General features: G+C 45.1%; 1 protein-coding gene across 1 annotated transcript in view; it reads left to right on the top strand.

The window, feature by feature from the left end:
- Nucleotides 1–760: 760 nt before the first annotated feature.
- LOC142596568 (erbin-like) overlaps nt 761–20,676 on the top strand; it is a 108,119-nt gene continuing 88,203 nt past the window's right edge. The window contains exons 1-2 of the mRNA XM_075725750.1: nt 761–949; nt 11,958–12,075. Coding sequence (XP_075581865.1) covers nt 761–949; nt 11,958–12,075 — 307 coding nt within the window. The remainder of the gene's footprint in view (nt 950–11,957; nt 12,076–20,676) is intronic.

Below are 20,676 nucleotides of genomic sequence, written 5' to 3'. Positions count from 1 at the left end.
CAGCCGAAACCAGGAAGATATATATCCATAGCAAGGTGAAGTTTCATTAGTTCCAGCGCACACAGCAAGGTGTGTTGAAGTTTTCCAAACTGAACAGAATTGCAAAAATTGAAGGAACTTCTTTATCTGTGCACTTGGAAACCTTTCCTTTTAAAGTGTAGATAGAAGCGTTGGTAGGATCATGCTGGTTGTTTGTATTTGTATTCTGTCTTTAAATGAGGGATTTGAAATTAAGGTACATGAATTTAATCTTATTCATCACAAAAAAATATTTAGATTTCCTATAGCTAAATTTTAGTGCTCTGTAGAGGATAGTTTTTGTTATGTTAAGGAAAAATATCATCGCAGTAACTTTTGTAAAGGTAAGGATAAGCTGTGTTTTAAAAACGTAATTGACACTTCAGAACTGCTGCTTCAAAATTTTCTGCTTCTCTGCAGTATAGGGCTGTGTTGGGTGACCAGTTTGCAGGCTAAGTTTTTACTTCATCTTCTGGGGTCTGTAGGTGTTTTAACCACATTTAATAACGCTACAGATCTGTTGTGTTTAAAAGAAAATAAATACATTTTCTCTTTCCCTTCTCTCTTTCATATATGTGTGTACACACATGCACATATATGCAGGTATGTATTATGTGTATACTTCTTTCTTTTTTAATTATTTAGTAGCCAGAGGAAGTTTGAGAAGCTGCCCACGTAAGTATTTCTGAAGTTGTCTTGTTGGTTTTTAAATTGACCAATTTCTGTTTTACAGTGCCTGAAAATGACAACAAAGCGGAATTTTTTTGTGCGGCTGGTGCCATGCCGCTGTCTGCGTGGAGAGGAGGAAACGGTCACTATGCTTGATTATTCTCACTGCAGTCTGGAACAGGTGCCTAAGGAGATTTTTACTTTTGAAAAGACCTTGGAAGAGCTCTATTTAGATGCTAATCAAATCGAAGAGCTTCCAAAGGTATGTTGGGTGGTTTTCTTGTTCATTACATTTATTATCTCTGTTACTTCATCGGCATTGTAGAAGCAGATAGTGTCTACTTTAGGTTCAGCTTTTAGGCTGCAGTTTGCTGAATACTTCTATGTAAATGTTGGTCCCAGAAGAAACAACCCTGATAGAAGGAATGTTTATGAGTTCCAGCTTGACTAGTTTGCTGTACTGAATTGGGATGAAACTGCTTAAACAACTGATCCAGGCTAAGAGAGGTACCTAGCAGAAGCAGCAGGCTAATTTATTTCTGTGGCAGTGTCTGCTCAAATTGACTAAGTATATTCAATGAATTTTTGCAATATTTTGAATCTCTGATAACACATGAATATTAGAAGAAGCAAGTTTAATGTCTTGTTCAGATCTCTGTGCTCACAAAAGACAACTACAGTCCAATGTATCTATTCACTTGAAGTCCTGCTTTCTTCTTTGGTACGTGACTGAAGAGACTTTCTGAAGTATCTCAAATTACTTAAGCTCAAAAACTAGAGAGCTGGAATGCCAGTTTGTCTGTGTCTTTATTATAGAAATTAATATTTGTTGTTTGTTCTGAAATCTGAGGACAAAACTGCACACTGAATTAACAGTATACTAGAGAAAAGAATGAAAATTTGTGCTAGTGAGACTTTTGGGAAGTACAAAGTGATCATAACAATAGACTTGTTTCCATTACTAGGTCCTACCATGATGGAATTAAAGACTTAATAGTTAGATTAAAGATTTGATATTTAAAATTCTTTTGTCACAATTGCGTGCAAATCTTCACTGTTACGCAGGACAACTGTAGAATGCTTTGTTAGATTTTTGGAAAGTTTCCTATAACCACTTCAGGTTTTGCTGGTTTGGATTTTTTAAAGATAAATGAAACTAATAAGGAAATAACTGTCAAGTTACTATCCTGAAATTGCTTTATCAGAAGCCCTGGATTACAGTGAAGCTTACTTAAACCAACTGAGTGCTTTTGAAACTCCATCCTTAAATGCTCCTGAGAAGCCATCGATGAAGATCCGTATTTGTACGTTGAACAGAGCTAATAACAGTGAAAACTAGACATTTTGTCAAAGTCTGTTACAGTTTATAACTTCCAGTATTTTATTCTTGTCTCTTCCCAATCAGATGATTTCAGAACTTCATTCCTGTCTCTCATTCTTTATTAAAGAAGAATAAAATTGAATGCTTAAAAAACAGAATAAAATACCTTTCTTAGCCAAAAAAATTAAATCTTTTGAACTCTTCTTGCATTAAATTTCTAATTTATTTCTCAAATCATAAGAACTAAGCAAACATCTTTCAAACTAATAATTCTCTTAGAAATTCCTTTAGTAATCTTAAGAGGAAGAAAGACTGTACTGTAGTGATCAAATGAATGCATGTTGGCATTCTAGACCAGAAGAGGCTGTTGGTCTGCTTTGTCTTCCTTTTCTGGTATATGCCATTTGATTTCATTAATCAGTTCCTATATGAAATCCAGTTCTGATACATGAGTAAACTGAAAGGGGGGCAGTCTACCACTTGTCTTGATCTAATCTAAGATTAAATTATCTGCACAATTAGAAAGACTGCTTGAACATGTGTTTTATTCCTTTTTCCTTTTTTTTTCTGGACTGCAGGGACCTGTAGTACCCTACACTTGGTTCACGTTAATGTATCTGTACATTGTAATAAATCATCCTTATAGGCTTATTTTTGAGAAGCTGATCTTTTAAGTAATTTCAGTCATAATTTTTTACTACCTTTTCAATTTTCATAAGAAAAAAAGCCCCATGTGTAAATTCAAATACTGTGAAGGAAACAAGAAGAGAGATTAGAGAGTACTAAAGACATAGTAAAAACATACTAAAAAAGTTTTATTTAATAATTTGATAGTAATTGTAATCTTAAAACTATCCACAGAAGGTCCATAAGGGAAGTCCTGTAATATTTGAAATGATCCTAGCTAATTTGGAGCCCGAGTATTAAGCTGTGTATGCCTTTTGCCTAACCCAAGTTTATTTAGTCTTTTGTCGTGGTTTAGCCCCAGCCAGCAACTAAGCACCACGCAGCCGCTCACTCACTCCCCCTACCCCGATGGGATGGGGGAGAGAATCGGAGGAGTAAGAGTGAAAAAAAACTACTCGTGAGTTGAGATAAGAACAGTTTAATAACTGAAATAAGGTAAAATGATAATAATAATAATATAATAATGATAATAATAATAACAATATACAAAGCAAGTGATGGACAATGCAATCGCTCACCACCCGCCGACCGATACCCAGACAGTTCCCGAGCAGCGATCGCTGCTCCCCGGCCAACTCCCCCCAGTTCATATACTGAGCATGACATCATATGGTATGGAATAGCCCTTTGGTCAGTTTGGATCAACTATTCTGGCTGTGCCCCCTCCCAGTTTCTTGTGCACCTGGCAGAGCATGGGAAGCTGAAAAAGTCCTTGACTAGCATAAGCAGTACTCAGCAACAACTAAAAACATCAGCGTGTTATCAACATTCTTCTCCTACTAAATCCAAACCACAGCACTATGCCTGCTGCTAGGAAGAAAATTAACTCTATCCCAGCCGAAACCAGGACAGTATCCACCCCTTATTCTATACCATCTACGTCATGCCCAGGTCCTCCCCTCTCCAATGTGTTCTAATTAACCACCACCGGTTTCCCTATCCTGTCTTGATATATACACACAGATATCATTCCCTTCGTCTATGGCCCATCCCTCTAAAATGTCCATTGAGTTCATTTAGCCCATGACTTTGGGTTCCATCTGTCATCACAGTCTTTCAGAGCAGGAGAGGTGGTGTGCAGTGTTGGATTGTTGCATGCTGAAGCCACTTCTCATTCCAACATGGTTTCATCAAAGTTCATTTTCATTAAGCTGGCCAATTCTTACTGCAATACCATTGATGTGGCATATAGCAACCATAACATACAGTACTATATACTTAACATTAACGTACTGTATTATTACATTAACATACAGTTAAGAGGTAACATACAGTATTATATAGCAATTAACGTCATAACATTCAGTTCATTGGCTATTTTCACCCAAAATCAAATTCCCTTGAGGTACACATTGGGCTTCCCCATCCTTTTGCATCACCCACCAAGTGCACCCAGGTCCTTGAGCAAAAGCAATCCCACGAATGGGTTTGCCTTTGCCAGAGGGGGAAGTAACCCAGACTGTCTTCCCCAGCATATTTTTTATGTGCGCTACAGGGACTTTATCCCCTTCTACAGTACGTAAAAGTGTTGATTGGGCAGGGCCAGCTCGATTGGCAGATCCCCTGGTGTTGACTAACCAGGTGGCTTTTGCCAAATGCGTATCCCAATGTTTGAATGTCCCACCACCCATTGCTCTCAGGGTAGTCTTTAACAGTCCATTGTATCGTTCGATTTTGCCGGAGGCTGGTGCATGGTAGGGGATGTGATATACCCACTCAATGCCGTGCTCTTTGGCCCAGGTGTCTATGAGGTTGTTTCGGAAATGAGTCCCGTTGTCTGACTCAATTCTTTCTGGGGTGCCATGTCGCCCTGGGACTTGCTTTTCAAGGCCCAGGATGGTGTTCCGGGCGGTGGCATGGGGCACGGGATATGTTTCCAGCCATCCGGTGGTTGCTTCCACCATGGTGAGCACATAGTGCTTGCCCTGGCGGGTCTGTGGGAGTGTGATATAACCAACCTGCCCGGCCTCCCCATATTTACATTTTCAGCCATCGCCCACCATACCAGAGGGGCTTGAACTGCTTGGCTTGCTTGATTGCAGCGCATGTTTCACACTCATGAATGACCTGTGCAATACTGTCCATAGTTAAGTCCACCCCTCGATCACGAGCCCATCCATATATTGCATCCCTTCCTTGATGGCCTGAGGCGTCATGGGCCCACCAATCTCTAAATAATTCACCCTTATGTTGCCAGTCCAGATCCACCTGAGTCACTTCAATCTTAGCAGCCTGATCCACCTGCTGGTTGTTTTGATGTTCTTCAGTGGCCCAACTCTTGGGTATGTGAGCATCTATGTGACGAACTTTTACAACCAGGTTCTCTACCCGGGCAGCGATATCTTGCCACAATGGGGCAGCCCAGATGGGTTTGCCTCTGCGCTGCCAGTTGCTCTGCTTCCATTGCTGCAACCACCCCCACAGGGCATTTGCCACCATCCATGAGTCAGTACAGAGATAAAGGACTGGCCACTTTTCTCGTTCAGCAATATCTAAAGCCATCTGGATGGCTTTCACCTCTGCAAACTGACTCGACTCCCCTTCTCCTTCAGCAGTTTCTGCGACTTGTCGTATAGGACTCCATACAGCAGCTTTCCACCTCCGATGCTTTCCCACAAGATGACAGGACCCATCAGTGAACAGGGCATATTGCTTTTCATTTTCTGGCAATTTATTATACAGTGGGGCCTCCTCAGCACGTGTCACCTCCTCCTGTGGTGATATTCTGAAGTTTTTGCCTTCTGGCCAGTCCATGATCACTTCCAAGATTCCTGGGCGACTGGGGTTTCCTATTCGAGCCCCTTGTGTGATTAGTGCAACCCACTTACTCCATGTAGCATCAGTTGCATGATGTGTAGAGGGGACCCTCCCTTTGAACATCCAGCCCAACACCGGCAGTCGGGGTGCCAGCAGGAGCTGTGCTTCAGTACCAACCACTTCTGAAGGAGCTCGAACCCCTTCATATGCTGCCAGTATCCCTTTCTCAGTTGGAGTATAGCGGACTTCGGATCCTCTGTATCCCCGACTCCAAAACCCTCAGGGTCGACCTCGAGTCTCCCCTGGTGCTTTCTGCCAGAGGCTCCAGGTAGGGCCATTCTCCCCGGCTGCAGTGTAGAGCACATTTTTAATATCCTGCCCTGCCCGGACTGGCCCAAGGCCTACTGCATGAACTATCTCCCGTTTAATTTGTTCAAAGGCTTGTTGTTGCTCAGGGCCCCATTTGAAATCGTTCTTCTTCCGGGTCACTTGATAGAGAGGGCTTACGATCTGGCTGTAATTTGGAATATGCATTCTCCAAAAACCCACAACGCCTAAGAAGGCTTGTGTTTCCTTTTTGCTAGTTGGTGGGGACATGGCTGTTATTTTGTTGATCACATCCATTGGGATCTGACGACGTCCATCTTGCCATTTTATTCCTAAAATCTGGATCTCCTGTGCAGGTCCCTTGACCTTACTTTGTTTTATGGCAAAAGTGGCCTTCAGAAGGATTTGGACTATTTTCTTCCCCTTCTCAAAAACTTCTTCTGCTGTGTTGCCCCACACAGTGATGGCATCAATGTACTGCAGATGTTCTGGAGCTTCACCCTGTTCCAGTGCTGTCTGGATCAGTCCATGGCAAATGGTGGGGCTGTGCTTCCACCCCTGGGGCAGTCGGTTCCAGGTGTACTGAACACCCCTCCAGGTAAAAGCAAACTGGGGCCTGCACTCTGCTGCCAAAGGGATGGAGAAAAACGCATTAGCGATGTCAATTGTGGCATCCTGCTTGGCTGCCTTTGACTCCAGTTCATATTGAAGTTCTAGCATGTCTGGCACGGCAGCAGTCAGAGGCGGTGTAACTTCGTTCAGGCCACGATAGTCCACTGTCAGTCTCCACTCCCCGTTAGACTTTCGCACTGGCCATATGGAACTGTTAAAGGGTGAGCGAGTCTTGCTGATCACTCTCCTTGGCTATCCAGTCGACGAATCAGGTTAGGGATGGGAATCAGTGAGTCTCGGTTGGTGCGATATTGCCGCCTGTGCACTGTTGTGGTAGCGATCGGCCCCTGTTGTTCTTCGACCCTCAGCAACCCCACAACAGAAGGGTCCTCTGAGAGACCGGGCAAGGTGGACAGCTGTTTAATTTCCTCCGTCTCCAAGGCAGCTATACCAAAAGCCCACCGGTACCCTTTTGGGTCCTTGAAATACCCTCTCCTGAGGTAGCCTATGCCAAGGATGCACGGAGCCTCTGGGCCAGTCCCAATGGAGTGCTTCTGCCACTCATTCCCAGTTAGGCTCACTTCAGCCTCCAGTACAGTGAGCTGTTGGGATCCCCCTGTCACTCCAGAAATACAAATGGGTTCTGCCCCTCTATAGTTTGATGGCATTAGCGTGCACTGTGCACCAGTGTCCACTAGAGCCTTCTACTCCTGTTGGTCTGATGTGCCAGGCCATCGAATCCACACAGTCCAGTAAACCCGGTTGTCCGTTTCCTCCACGTGGCTGGAGGCAGGGCCCCTCTAACACTGGTCACAGTATTCGCTGTTCATTCCTTGTAAATGTGAATCAAAAGTCCCTTGCTTAAGATTGGGGGTGGAATTAGCCCTCCTTCTCTGTCTGGGGAACTGCTCACTGGAAACTGGAGCTGCAATTTTCCTGGGAGAACCGCCTTTTGTAAAAGTTTTTCGTTGCAACTCATGCACCTGTGCCTCTTGGGTCGAGGTGAGTTTTCCATCCCACTTCCTCATGTCCTGTACGTGGTCACGCAGGTAAAACCACAGGGTGCCCTGTGGTGTGTATCCTCTCCATCCTCTCTCTTGAGCATAAGGACGTTGACTCCTAATGGCTGAGACACTGGTCCGTGCAGGTGGGGAGTAGGACAGATCCTCTGTGACTTGTTGGAACTCTCGGCCTATTTTTTCAGACAGTTTTTCCACAGCCGAGACACAGGCCCATAGGGAGGAAGAGAGACTTTCGTTGTATTCCCAGAGTCGGCCAGCCACTTACTTCATCCACCGTTGGTGCCTCATCAACTTTCCAGGCCAGTAATGCCTGGGAGTTGGAATACGATGCTGGTGCGCTCTGTACCACCTTCCGCCACATGGGTTGTGTGCACCTGACTTCATATGGATCTTTGGGTAACTGCTCATCATTCAGGTCACTATAAATCACCTCCAGCACGCCTAATTCCCTCACGTACTGGATACCCTTCTCTATGGTGGTCCATTTGCTTCGGCGGTATAAAACATCCTCCTTCAAGTGATACCTTTCCTTCACGCTTGACAGAAGTCACCTCCAGAGGCTGAGCGGTTTTGCCCCTTTTCCAATTGCTTTGTCAATGCCCCCTTCCCTAGAAAGGGATCCCAGCTGCTTGGCTTCCTTACCCTCTAAATCCAGGCTGCTGGTCCCGTTATCCCAGCATCGGAGCAGCCAGGCGATGATGTGCTCGCCTGGATGACGACCGAAATTTTTTCGCATATCTCGCAGCTCACTCAGGGATAGGGATCGGGTGGTCACCATCTCATTTATGGGTTCTTCCTCCTCTGGTTCTCGTGATGGCCCTGGTTCATCTGCATCCCTTACTAAACGAGCTGATTTTCTTGTGTATTTTTTCTTGTGTATAGGGGCAACTGATACCGACACAGGTTGATTCTCTGTTTTAGCCACGGTGCCTGCCACTGGGGTTGGAGTGGCTGCAGTACCTGTGGTGGGTGTTGGAGTGGCCGCAGTGCCTGTTGTCTTGTCATCAGATCCAGAGACCTTCTCTTTTTTTTGAGGGTACTGAAAAGTGTTGAACAGGGCTCGATAGGCATGGGCCAGTCCCCAGCATGTTGCCATGATTTGTGTCTCTCTGGAGTTGCCAGGGTGACAACATACTTCTTCCAAATACTTTACTAATTCTTCAGGATTCGGCACTTGTTCAGGGGTGAAGTTCCAAAACACTGGAGGTCCCCACTGCCCTAGGTACTTGCGCATACGATCCCACACACCCTGCCACTCCTAACTCTCCAGCCTTGGGGCAGATCTCTGGATGATATTCTTAAATTGCTTACTAACCTTTGTCAAAACCAAAACAGTATTCCCAAGAAGTATCAATAGAAGTATCTTAACTGCCCAGGGATGTTCAAAATACTGAAAACTTTCTGTAATGAGGGAGGAAGCATTATAGAAGAAGGTAGTGAAGGTGCCATTCTGTATTTCCTCCACAGCAAACGTCTCCGAGGAGAAGGTATAATTGCTAACACTCTCTCCATGAGGTGGTACCCGAAGTACAGTAATGACTTTTGTATGAAACCCAGATACCAAACAATGCTCAAGGTCAGGATTTTGATAAGGAACCTCCCAAGCAAAACATCCTTAATCACTGCAGAGCATAGCACACTGCACAGACCAACACCAAGCTTTAACATGCACAGCCAAGAAAAGAACATGGTACAGACCAGATGAACTAATATCATGACCGGCAACTGTTAACAGATTCCTTAATACACTCTGATTAATCTGTTCTTATCTCAAACCCTTCGAGCCCCACGTTGGGCGCCAAAAAGGACTGTCGTGGTTTAGCCCCAGCCAGCAACTAAGCACCACGCAGCCGCTCGCTCACTCCCCCTACCCCGATGGGATGGGGGAGAGAATCGGAGGAGTAAGAGTGAGAAACACTCCTGGGTTGAGATAAGAACAGTTTAATAATTGAAATAAAGTAAAATACTAATAACAACAATATAATAATAATAGTAATAACAATATACGAAGCAAGTGATGCACAATGCAATGGCTCACCACCCGCTGACCAATACCCAGACAGTTCCTGAGCAGCGATCGCTGCTCCCTGGCCAACCCCCCCCCCCCAGTTTCTATACTGAGCATGATGTCACATGGTATGGAATAGCCCTTTGGGCAGTTTGGATCAACTATTCTGGCTGTGCCCCCTCCCAGCTTCTTGTGCACCTGGCAGAGCATGGGAAGCTGAAAAGTCCTTGACTAGCATAAGCAGTACTGAGCAACAACTAAAACATCAGTGTGTTATCAACATTCTTCTCCTACTAAATCCAAAATACAGCACTGTGCCTGCTACTAGGAAGAAAATTAACTTTATCCCAGCTGAAACCAGGACATCTTTCAACTCTGAAAAAGGCTTCTAATTAAGCCATCTTCTCAGATGAAGTTTGTGATACGTATTAGGCTGTCTCCAGCTTTTTGAAGCCCGATTAAGAAATTCCGACTCTCCCCCTTTAGTCTTTGCCCCGGTGGTGTGTTCTTATTCCTCTTTTGCAGTTTGCCCTTTGTATTCCACAAAACAACTGGTTTTGGGCTAGATGTCTTGTCAGCCTGATCGCTGAAATGGCCTGTCAGTGTATGTGGCTGGTTTTTTTGTTGTTTTTTTTTTTTTTTAATTGCCCCCAATCTTTTCAGAACCCCAGCGTACTTCAAAAATTGTTCTTACAGTATAGCTCCTCAATTATCTTGACTGGCTAAGGGTGCAGCATGAGCAAACTGTGATGGGGAGAAAGATGGTGGTAGAGAAGGACTTCACTTTACCTGAAACGCTGGTGTTGTAGTCTGAGTTTCAAAAGTGACTGGGCTTTTGAAATGCTTTCATCTTGTGTGCTAAATCACATCTGAAAAGGTACCCTGTTTATCCCAAGTGTCATGGTGTGCATTTGAGCTGAGAAGCAAAAACTGCAGCAGTTTTAGTTTTCCCACTCACTTTGCCGTTTGGAGGAAATTGGTATTCTGTAGTAAAATAGAGCTTAATTATATGACTTCTTGTGTTTACTGCCAGTAAGGATGATCTACTTAATCACTGAATATGCAAACATTAAAAAACAACAACAACAAAAGGAACAGCTACAAAGTCAACACCCTACAAAACTCCCCCCCCCTCCCCCTTTTCCTTTAGTGATCTTGCAATTCCTTGTGCTGCATTTGTTTTCACCTGACTAATCAGGGAAATTTCTGATGATTCCAGGAGTCCAGATTACTGTTTTCAGGGATGAGTTTTAAGTATATATTCTTGCTCATCAAAGTTCTTATTCCTATATAATCTCCTAAGGTAACTTTAACTCTTCAAAGCCTTAATGATCTCAACTACTTCTAATAGGTGTGCATTTCTGAGGAATTGGAAACATCAATAAGCAAGTTAAAGCTCATTCCTTGAAATGTCTATCTTGCCAATTTGTCTGCTTTTGTTCTGGGGTGGTATATGCAAACATTAAATGAATGGGGCTTGTTCAGTGGTTTGTGGTTGAAATAATGGCCTCGTAATTGAGAAAGACCCAAGAAATTTCAGTTGAACTAAACCGGTTGCTAGGACGTTGATTGGGATAAATTTTTTTTACTCGTAGAAGACTTCCTGGTTTTGTCTGATCTTTTCTCAGAATTCCATAAGAACAGAACACTAAGCCCAGGTATTTATGAATGATCTTATCCAAAGTTGTTGGGAAAAGAATATTTCATCATAAATTGTTCAGATAAACCTTTTCATCCACTTTCTTACAGATATTTATTTTCTACTATCTGTAAGCTTTGAGGATCATTTGAGGATTTTTTTTTTTCTTCTGTTCCAGTAATATTACTTGCCCTATATTGTCAATTTGTAAAGCTTTGTGTAAGAATCTCAAGGTACCTTGCATATAGGAAGAGATCTGGCTCTGAGCTAATATTTGATACAAATTATAATACATATATATACAGAAGAGATTATACAGTTTGCTATATCCTTAGATCAAACCTTCACTAGTTTTCATCATAATTTTATTGGATTTTGGTGTACTTGAGCTAGGAAGCATGGAAGGGGAAAAAATCCAAAACTTCTTGTATGATATAATGGAATAAAATTTAAACGTTTAGAGAAGATCAAATTTTGTGTTCCAGAACTATTTGACTTTTAAAAATGTATCTCTTTTTTTTTCTTTTCTTTTTTGAAGAAACTAATTACTTCTGGGGTATCACATGGCATATTTATTATGGAAAATATTTTGCAATGTTTGCAGGACTACGTGTAATTACAGGTCGCAATTTCTGAGATACTGGAAGGAATTTGTAGGAAGTGTTAAGCATAGCTGTTGGCTTGTTGTGACCATTTGCAGGTTTTTGCTTTCCTAAGCATTGTAACCTTAGTCAATTTTGAATAAAACTAGTTAAATAAATAAAGTTTTTGTAGCCTAAGACTTTAAATAGTCTGGCCTTCAAGCCGTAAGGTCAGAGGTTTAAAGGAATTAAAAATAAAAGCTATATAGAGGAAACTAAGAGAACGTCACATTCACTTTTTTCTTTGTTTCAACAGCAACTTTTTAACTGTCAGTCTCTGCACAAGCTGAGTTTGCCAGACAATGATCTAACCTCATTGCCAGCATCTATTGCAAATCTCATTAATCTCAGGGAACTGGATGTCAGCAAGAATGGTAAGTCACTTATTATATTGGGGTAGCTAAAAGGCAAATCACCATTGACTGTATGTACAAAGATACTAGTGAAAGTATAATTTCTAGAAGCTACATAGCTAGTAAATTTTAAATTACTACTCTAAATCACTACTTAACATAAAAGATGCTCTTTTATGATCTATTTGTGATATTTGTTTTTAATTATCTCTATCAAATTGGTTTGTACTTTGAGGTGAAAATATTTCTGTATTCTTTCAAAAATGTATATGCTCGAATTTATTACTTTTAGTGGCTTTCCTCATGTTTCACTATACTGAAGAGAGTTTGCACAAGAACTTGTAAAATTTTACTGGATTCTCTGTTCTATTTGGCTTCATAAAAAAAATGTTTTCAGTTTATTTTAATGAGCTGTCTGAAAATTGTAGTAGGACTTGGCCGCTATGCTGTCAGATGGTAACCTCTGTTGCATGGGGAGAAGTAGTGAATATGGACAATGACTAGGTCACTTGTCTGACTTGTTAAAAATCTATTATTCTGTGTAAGTCAGCCTTTTATAAATTATGAAACGCTGTCAGCCAAGTATTGTATGCATGGGGTCTTATTAATGATGATGTTTTGGCAGGTTGGCAGATGCGTGCAACTGAGGAAATTGAAATAACTTATATTGTCATCAGACTTGTTTGCGTGGCTTATTTGGGGGGGGAATTCAATCATGCTAATTGATGAGGATATACTTACTAATTCAAAGTGAAGTTAGAGGACCTCTCCTTGAAACATTATTTGAAAATAAGGATTATATAAATATGCCAAAGACTTTATTATATCAAATTCATTGTTTTATTTGGACAGCTAGCTAATTATGACTCCACAAAACTAAGTTCTGCTTTATTAGGAAAGTATTCCAGTTGAGGTGTTGGCATTCTCCTTTATTGTCCATTGTAGCCCAATCTATACTTAAACTGTACTTTATTATTTCTGCCTAATGAACACAGCATTTAGTGTGATAAATTGACCTGATTGTCACTGCTCTGTTCCTGGTACAATTAGATTAATAGTCTGTCTTAAAGAACACTGGCCTTAAACTTTCATAGTGACACACAACAGAGAAAGTATCGTCTTTTTGTCCTAGACTGAACTGTTAAAAGGATTAACTGTTTCCAACACAAGTTCACAATGCAGAAGACTTGAAAGCAGCAAAAGGGGTTTTGAGTTCTAGTGCTGGCAAATTCCTTAGCTTATGTACATAAATAGGCAGCTGGTCACTTACCAACTAGAGAGTTAGTTGTCTGTCCAATAGTGTAACCTTTAGCTAAGCCTTCAGAGAGCTGCTGAAAGAGCACTTGTTCCTCTGAGGCATATAAAGAATTTAAGGAGGCAATAGCTGAATGATACACTATCTCAGTAAACTGTGAAGCTCTGTTTTCTAGGGGTTGTTTTGATTTGTTTTGTTTTGTTTTGTTTTTAACAACTTTCAGAGAAACAATAGGACACAAACTTATTTAAACTATTATCATGTGTCTGTTCTCAATCTTATCACGGTTTGGATAGCTTCTCTGCCTAGTGTTACACATTGAAAATAGTCCTGAGATCACATGCTTATTTACTTGGGACGTCTTGTCTCCCACCATTCCTGAAAGCTCTGTAAAACAAATCAAAACAAAAAAACAAAAAAAAAAAACCCCAAAAAAAAGAAAAACCCACCCCCCCAAAAAAAACCCCACCAAATCAGGGTCCCTGTTTGTCCCTGTTGGGCAAGGTAAGAAATAGTGTTGTTTATTCTGGCTCCTAATAGATTTGGTAATATTTGAGACTTCAGTTTGTTGGCTTAAGTGCCTTTTCTGTTGAGCTATCCACTGTTGCAGCCACAGAACATTTTTTTTTTTTCTTGATAACTGTAAGCCTATTCTTTTCCCTTGTGTCTCCCTTTTCTCTTGGTAAGAATTTACAGCTCAGTTTCATGCTGTCCATGATGGTTGTGATGTTCCTCTATAATAGAGTCAAATGCAAGGTTTTTTGCTAGTTTTCGAAGACTAGCAAAACTGATTAAACATCTCTGATTCTTCCTTTTTCTTTGTTAGATATTGCAATACTGAAGTGTGGAAGCAGTGGACTTTGTGGGAAACACGGGGGTTGCTTTCTCTTACTTTATTAAAAAAGAAAAAATTGCAGGGGATTAATCACCACTTTTAGTGAACGATGATGAGAGATGCCAACTTCTAAAATGGAGTGTGTTTTTTCTGATTCCTGCAGTTGTGGCAAATGAAGGTGATGCTTCCTGTATTTTTCTTGTAGTATTGCTATACGATAAGTGTTTTCTTCTTGTCGTGGTTTAACCCCAGCCAGCAACTAAGCACCACGCAGCCGCTCGCTCACTCCCCCTGCCCCGGTGGGATGGGGGAGAGAATCAGAAGAGTAAGAGTGAGAAACACTCCTGGGTTGAGATAAGAACAGTTTAATAATTGAAACAAAATAAAGTAAAATAGTAGTAGTAATAATAACAATATAATAATAACAGTAATAATGATATACAAAGCAAGTGATGCACAATGCAATTGCTCACCACCTACCGACCGATACCCAGACAGTTCCCGAGCAGCGATTGCTGCTCCCCGGCCAACCCCCCCCAGTTTATATACTGAGCATGACATCACATGGTATGGAATAGCCCTTTGGGCAGTTTGGATCAACTATTCTGGCTGTGCCCCCTCCCAGTTTCTTGTGCACCTGGCAGAGCATGGGAAGCTGAAAAGTCCTTGACTAGCATAAGCAGTACTGAGCAACAACTAAAACATCAGTGTGTTATCAGCATTCTTCTCATCCTAAATCCAAAACACAGCACTATGCCTGCTACTAGGAAGAAAATTAACTCTATCCCAGCCGAAACCAGGACAGTATCCACCTCTTATTCTATACCATCTACGTCATGCACAGGTCCTACCCCTTTCCAAGGCGTTCTAATGAATCACCACCACTTTCCCTATCTTGATATATACACACAGATATCATTCCCTTCATCTATGGGCCATCCCTCTAAAATGTCCATTGAGTTCATTTAGTCCATGCCTTTGGGTTCCATCTGTCACCACAGTCTTTCAGAGCAGGAGAGGTGGTGTGCAGTGTTGGATTGCTGCATGCTGAAGCCAGTTCTCATTCCAACACGGTTTCATCAAAGTTCATTTTCATTAAGCTGGGCGATTCTTACTGTAATACCACTGATATGGCATATAGCAACCATAAAAGAGATGCCATACAGTATTCTATAGCAATTAACATCATACCATTCAGTTCATTGACTACTTTCACCCAAAATCAAATCCCCTTGAGATACACATTGGACTTCCCCATCCTTTCGCATCACCCACCAAGTGCCCCCAGCTCCTTAAACAAAAGCAATCCCACGAATGGGTTTGCCTTTGCCAGAGGGGGAAGTAACCCAGACTGTCTTCCCCAGCATATTTTTTATGTGCGCTACAGGGACTTTATCCCCTTCTACAGTACGTAAAAGTGTTGATTGGGCAGGGCCAGCTCGATTGGCAGATCCCCTGGTGTTGACTAACCAGGTGGCTTTTGCTAAATGCGTATCCCAATGTTTAAACGTCCCACCACCCATTGCTCTCAGGGTAGTCTTTAACAGTCCATTGTATCGCTCAATTTTCCCTGAGGCTGGTGCATGGTAAGGGATGTGATATACCCACTCAATGCCGTGCTCTTTGGTCCAGGTGTCTATGAGGTTGTTTCGGAAATGAGTCCCGTTGTCTGACTCAATTCTTTCTGGGGTGCCATGTCGCCACAGGACTTGCTTTTCAAGGCCCAGGATGGTGTTCTGGGCGGTGGCATGGGGCACGGGATATGTTTCCAGCCATCCGGTGGTTGCTTCCACCATGGTGAGCACATAGCGCTTGCCCTGGCGGGTCTGTGGGAGTGTGATATAACCAACCTGCCAGGCCTCCCCATATTTAGGACGAGAGGAAATGGGCTCAAACTGCGCCAGGGGAGGTTTAGGTTGGATATTAGGAAAAATTTCTTCACAGAAATGGTAGTCAGGCATTGCAAAAGGCTGCCCAGAGATGTGGTGGAGTCAACATCCCTGGAAGCGTTCAAAACCAGGCAGACGTGGCACTTTGGGACATGGTTTACTCTAATCTACCCTAGTAGCTGCTGAGATGCGGCAGCTCTGACGCAGCTTGGGCGGGGATAGGAGTGACGGCGGCAGTTTAAAACCCGGTGTAACTGATAATTGAGCGCAGTCAGTGAGGCGAAGGGCTCTGGAGCGGACGCTCGTGCCGGGGCACCCTTGCTAAGGCGGCAAGAGCACAGGGCGAGAGCGGGCACCCCAGCCCCCCGCCTCGAGCGGGAAAGAGCGGGAAAGGGCGAGCTGCTGACGTGGGGCAGCTCTGACGCAGCATGGGCGGGGCCCGGAGTGACGGCAGCCAAACCCCCACCTATAAAAGCAGCCCCCAGGGAGCGCGAGCGACCAGGAGCGCGGTGAACAGGGCGTGGCACGTCATTTTTTGTGGCAGTTCACGCGAGCAGGGCCAAGTGCCCCCGCTCCTAGCTCCAAAGGGAAACTCAGGCAGTGGTCATCGTCCTCCCAGGAGAACACCTGGCACCTATGGTCACCACCCGCCCGAAAGCCGCTGCCAGAAGGAATGCGGCGACCCAGCCGGAGCTCCCGCACAAACACGCAGCCGTCCAGGTCTGGCTGCAGGGAGTGCCTGAGCCTGTCGCTCGTACCGCAGGGCAGCGGAGACGGCAAATGTCTTCGCTGTGAGCAGGGAGATGATCTGCTCAGCCTGGTGGCAGAGCTGAAGGAGGAGGTGGAAAGGCTGAGGAGTATCAGGGAGTGCGAGAGGGAGATAGACTGGTGGAGCTGCACCCTACCATCCCTGGGGCCAAGGCAGCAGGCGGAGGCCCCACAAGGAGCAGAGGATCCCCTACCCTCTTGCCAGCAAGCAGAAGGAGGGGATCCAAGAGACGAGGGGGAATGGAAACAGGTCCCTGCCCGGGGAGGCAGGCGAATCCCCTCCCGGCCTCCCTCACCTTCCCAGCTGCCCCTGCACAACAGATATGGGGCTCTGGGAGTTGAGGGCCAGGCAAGCGGGGAGGGAGGTGAAGGGGAAGGTCCAGCCAGGGGGTTGCCGAGGGCCAGTCAGTCACCCCCACGGATTACGAGTGACACTGTTAAGAAAAAAAGGAGGGTAATTGTGGTGGGTGATTGCCTCCTGTGGGGAACTGAGGGCCCAATCTGCCGTCCAGACCCATCCCACAGGGAGGTCTCCTGCCTCCCTGGGGCCTGGGTTAGGGATGTTACTAAGAAACTTCCCGACCTCGTGAGGCCCGCCGATTATTAACTGTTGCTGGTTGTACAGGTTGGCAGTGATGAGGTTGCAGAGAGAAGTCCTAAAGCAATGAAGAGGGACTTCAGGGCATTGGGGCGATTAGCTGCAGGAGCAGGAGCACAGGTAGTGTTTTCCTCAATCCTGTCAGTGGCAGGGAAGAATGCTGAAAGGAATGGGAAAACTCACCTGATTAACAAGTGGCTCAGAGGCTGGTGCCATCGGTGGAATTTTGGTTTTTTCGATCATGGGGAGGTTTACACGGCACCAGGCCTGCTGACAGCAGATGGAGATCAGCTGTCTCCAAAGGGGAAAAGGATCCTCGCCCATGAGTTGGCGGGACTCATTGAGAGGGCTTTAAACTAGGTTTGAAGGGGGAAGGGGATATAAACGGGCCCGCTAGAGAGGAGCCCAGGGGCGGCATGGCAACATTGGGGGCGAAATCGATAGCCCGTCTCAAGTGCATGTACACCAATGCACGTAGCATGGGCAACAAACAGGAGGAGCTGGAAGCCCTTGTGCAGCAGGATGGCTATGACATAGTCACCGTCACAGAAAGGTGGTGGGACGACTCTCATGACTGGAGTGCTGCACTGGATGGCTATAAGCTCTTCAGAAGGGATAGGCAGGGAAGGAGAGGCGGTGGGGTGGCTCTGTATGTTAGGGAGTGTTTTGACTGTATAGAGCTCGACAGTGGTGATGATAAGGTCGAGTGTTTATGGGTAAGGATGAGGGGGAAGGCCAACAAGGCGGATGTCCTGTTGGGAGTCTGCTATAGACCACCCAACCAGGATGTAGAGGTAGATGAGGCATTCTACAAGCGGCTGGCAGAAGTCTCGCAATCGCCAGCCCTTATTCTCGTGGGGGACTTGAACTTGCCGGACATCTGCTGGAAATACAACACAGCAGAGAGGCAACAGTCTAGGAAGTTCCTAGAGTGTGTGGATGATAACTTTCTGATGCAGCTGGTAAGCGAGCCTACCAGGGGAGGTGCCTCGCTTGACCTGCTGTTTACTAACAGAGAAGGGCTTCTGGGAGATGTCGTAGTTGGAGGCCGTCTTGGGCTTACTGACCATGATATGATTGAGATCTCGATTCTGGGTGATGTAAAGAGGAGGGCCAGCAAAAATGTTACGATGGACTTCCAGAGGGCAGACTTTGGCCTGTTCAGGACGCTGGTTGGGAAACTCCCTTGGGAGGCGGTCCTGAAAGGCAAAGGGGTCCAGGAAGGCTGGGCCTTCTTCAAGAAGGAAGTCTTAAGGGCACAGGAGCGGGCTGTCCCCGTGTGCCGTAAGACCAACCGGCGGGGAAGACGACCGGCCTGGCTGAACAGGGAGCTTTTGCGGGGACTCAGGGAAAAAAGGAGAGTCTACCACCTTTGGAAGAAGGGGCGGGCAACTCGGGAAGAGTACAGGGATCTTGTTAGGTCCTGCAGGGAGGAAATTAGAAAAGCAAAAGCCCAGCTAGAACTCAATCTAGCCACTGTTGTAAAAGATAATAAATTATGTTTTTATAAGTACATCAACAATAAAAGGAGAGCCAAGGAGAATCTCCATCCTTTGCTGGATGTGGGGGAGAACATTGTCACTGAGGACAAGGAAAAGGCTGAGGTACTTAACGCCTTCTTTGCCTCTGTGTTTAATAGTCAGACCGGTCATCCCCAGGGTACTCAGCCCCCTGAGCTGGAAGACAGGGACGGGGAGCAGAATGGAGCCCCCATAATCCAGGAGGAAGCAGTTAATGACCTGCTATGCCACCTTGATGCTTACAAGTCTATGGGGCCAGATGGGATCCACCCGAGAGTACTGAGGGAGCTGGCAGAGGAGTTTGCCAAGCCACTTTCCATCATCTATCAGCAGTCCTGGTTAACAGGGGAGGTCCCTGATGACTGGAGGCTTGCCAATGTGACACCCATCTACAAGAAGGGCCGGAAGGAGGATCTGGGGAACTACAGGCCTGTCAGCCTCACCTGAGTGCCAGGAGAGATTATGGAGAGGTTCATCTTGAGTGAACTCAACAGGCATGTGCAGGTCAACCAGGGGATCAGGCCCAGCCAGCATGGGTTCATGAAAGGCAGGTCCTGCTTGACCAACCTGATCTCCTTCTATGACCTGGTGACCCACCTGGTGGATGAAGGAAAGGCTGTGGATGTTATCTACCTGGACTTTAGCAAAGCCTTTGACACAGTGTCCCATAGCATTCTCCTTGGGAAGCTGGCAGCTCATGGCTTGGATGGGCGTAGTCTTCGCTGGGTAAAAAACTGGTTGGGTGGCCGAGCCCAGAGAGCAGTGGTGAATGGAGTTAAGTCCAGTTGCTGGCCAGTCACGAGCGGTGTTCCCCAGGGCTCAGTTTTGGGTCCGGTCTTGTTTAATATCTTTATCGATGATCTGGATGAGGGGATTGAGTGCGCCCTCAGTAAGTCTGCAGATGAGGCCAAACTGGGTGGGAGTGTCGATCTGCTGGAGGGTAGGATGGCCCTGCAGAGGGACCTGGACAGGCTGGACTGATGGGCCGAGGCCAACTGTATGAGGTTTAACAAGGCCAAGTGCCGGGCCCTGCACTTGGGTCACAACAACCCCATGCAACACTACAGGCTTGGGGAAGAGTGGCTGGAAAGCTGCCTGGCCGAAAAGGACCTGGGGGTGTTGGTGGACAGCTGGCTGAACATGAGCCAGCAGTGTGCCCAGGTGGCCAAGAAGGCCAATAGCATCCTGGCTTGTATCAGGAATAGTGTGGCCAGCAGGAGCAGGGAGGTGATTGTGCCCCTGTACTCGGCACTGGTGAGGCCGCACCTGGAATACTGTGTCCAGTTTTGGGCCCCTCAATACAAGAAAGACATTGAGGTGCTGGAGCGTGTTCAGAGAAGGGCAACGAAGCTGGTGAAGGGTCTGGAGCACAGGCCTTATTAGGAGCAGCTGATGGAACTGGGGTTGTTTAGCATAGAGAAGAGGAGGCTGAGGGGTGACCTTATTGCTCTCTACAACTCCCTGAAAGGAGGTTGTAGTGAGGTGGGTGTTGGTCTCTTCTCCCAAGTAGTTAGCGATAGGATGAGAGGAAATGGGCTCAAGCTGCGCCGGGGGAGGTTTAGGTTGGATATTAGGAGAAAGTTCTTCACAGAAAGGGTAGTCAAGCATTGGAACAGGCTGCCCAGAGAGGTGGTGGAGTCACCATCCCTGGAAGTGTTCAAAAAATATTGTAGACGTGGCACTTCGGGACATGGTTTAGTCTAGTCTACCCTTGATTGGTTTAGTGTGGATGTGGTAATGTTAGGTTAATGGTTGGA

This window comes from Pelecanus crispus, chromosome W (assembly GCF_030463565.1).
Source record: "Pelecanus crispus isolate bPelCri1 chromosome W, bPelCri1.pri, whole genome shotgun sequence".
Lineage (NCBI taxonomy): Eukaryota > Metazoa > Chordata > Aves > Pelecaniformes > Pelecanidae > Pelecanus > Pelecanus crispus.
Note: the sequence above shows the minus strand (reverse complement) of the source record. Positions and strands in the feature narration are given on the sequence as shown.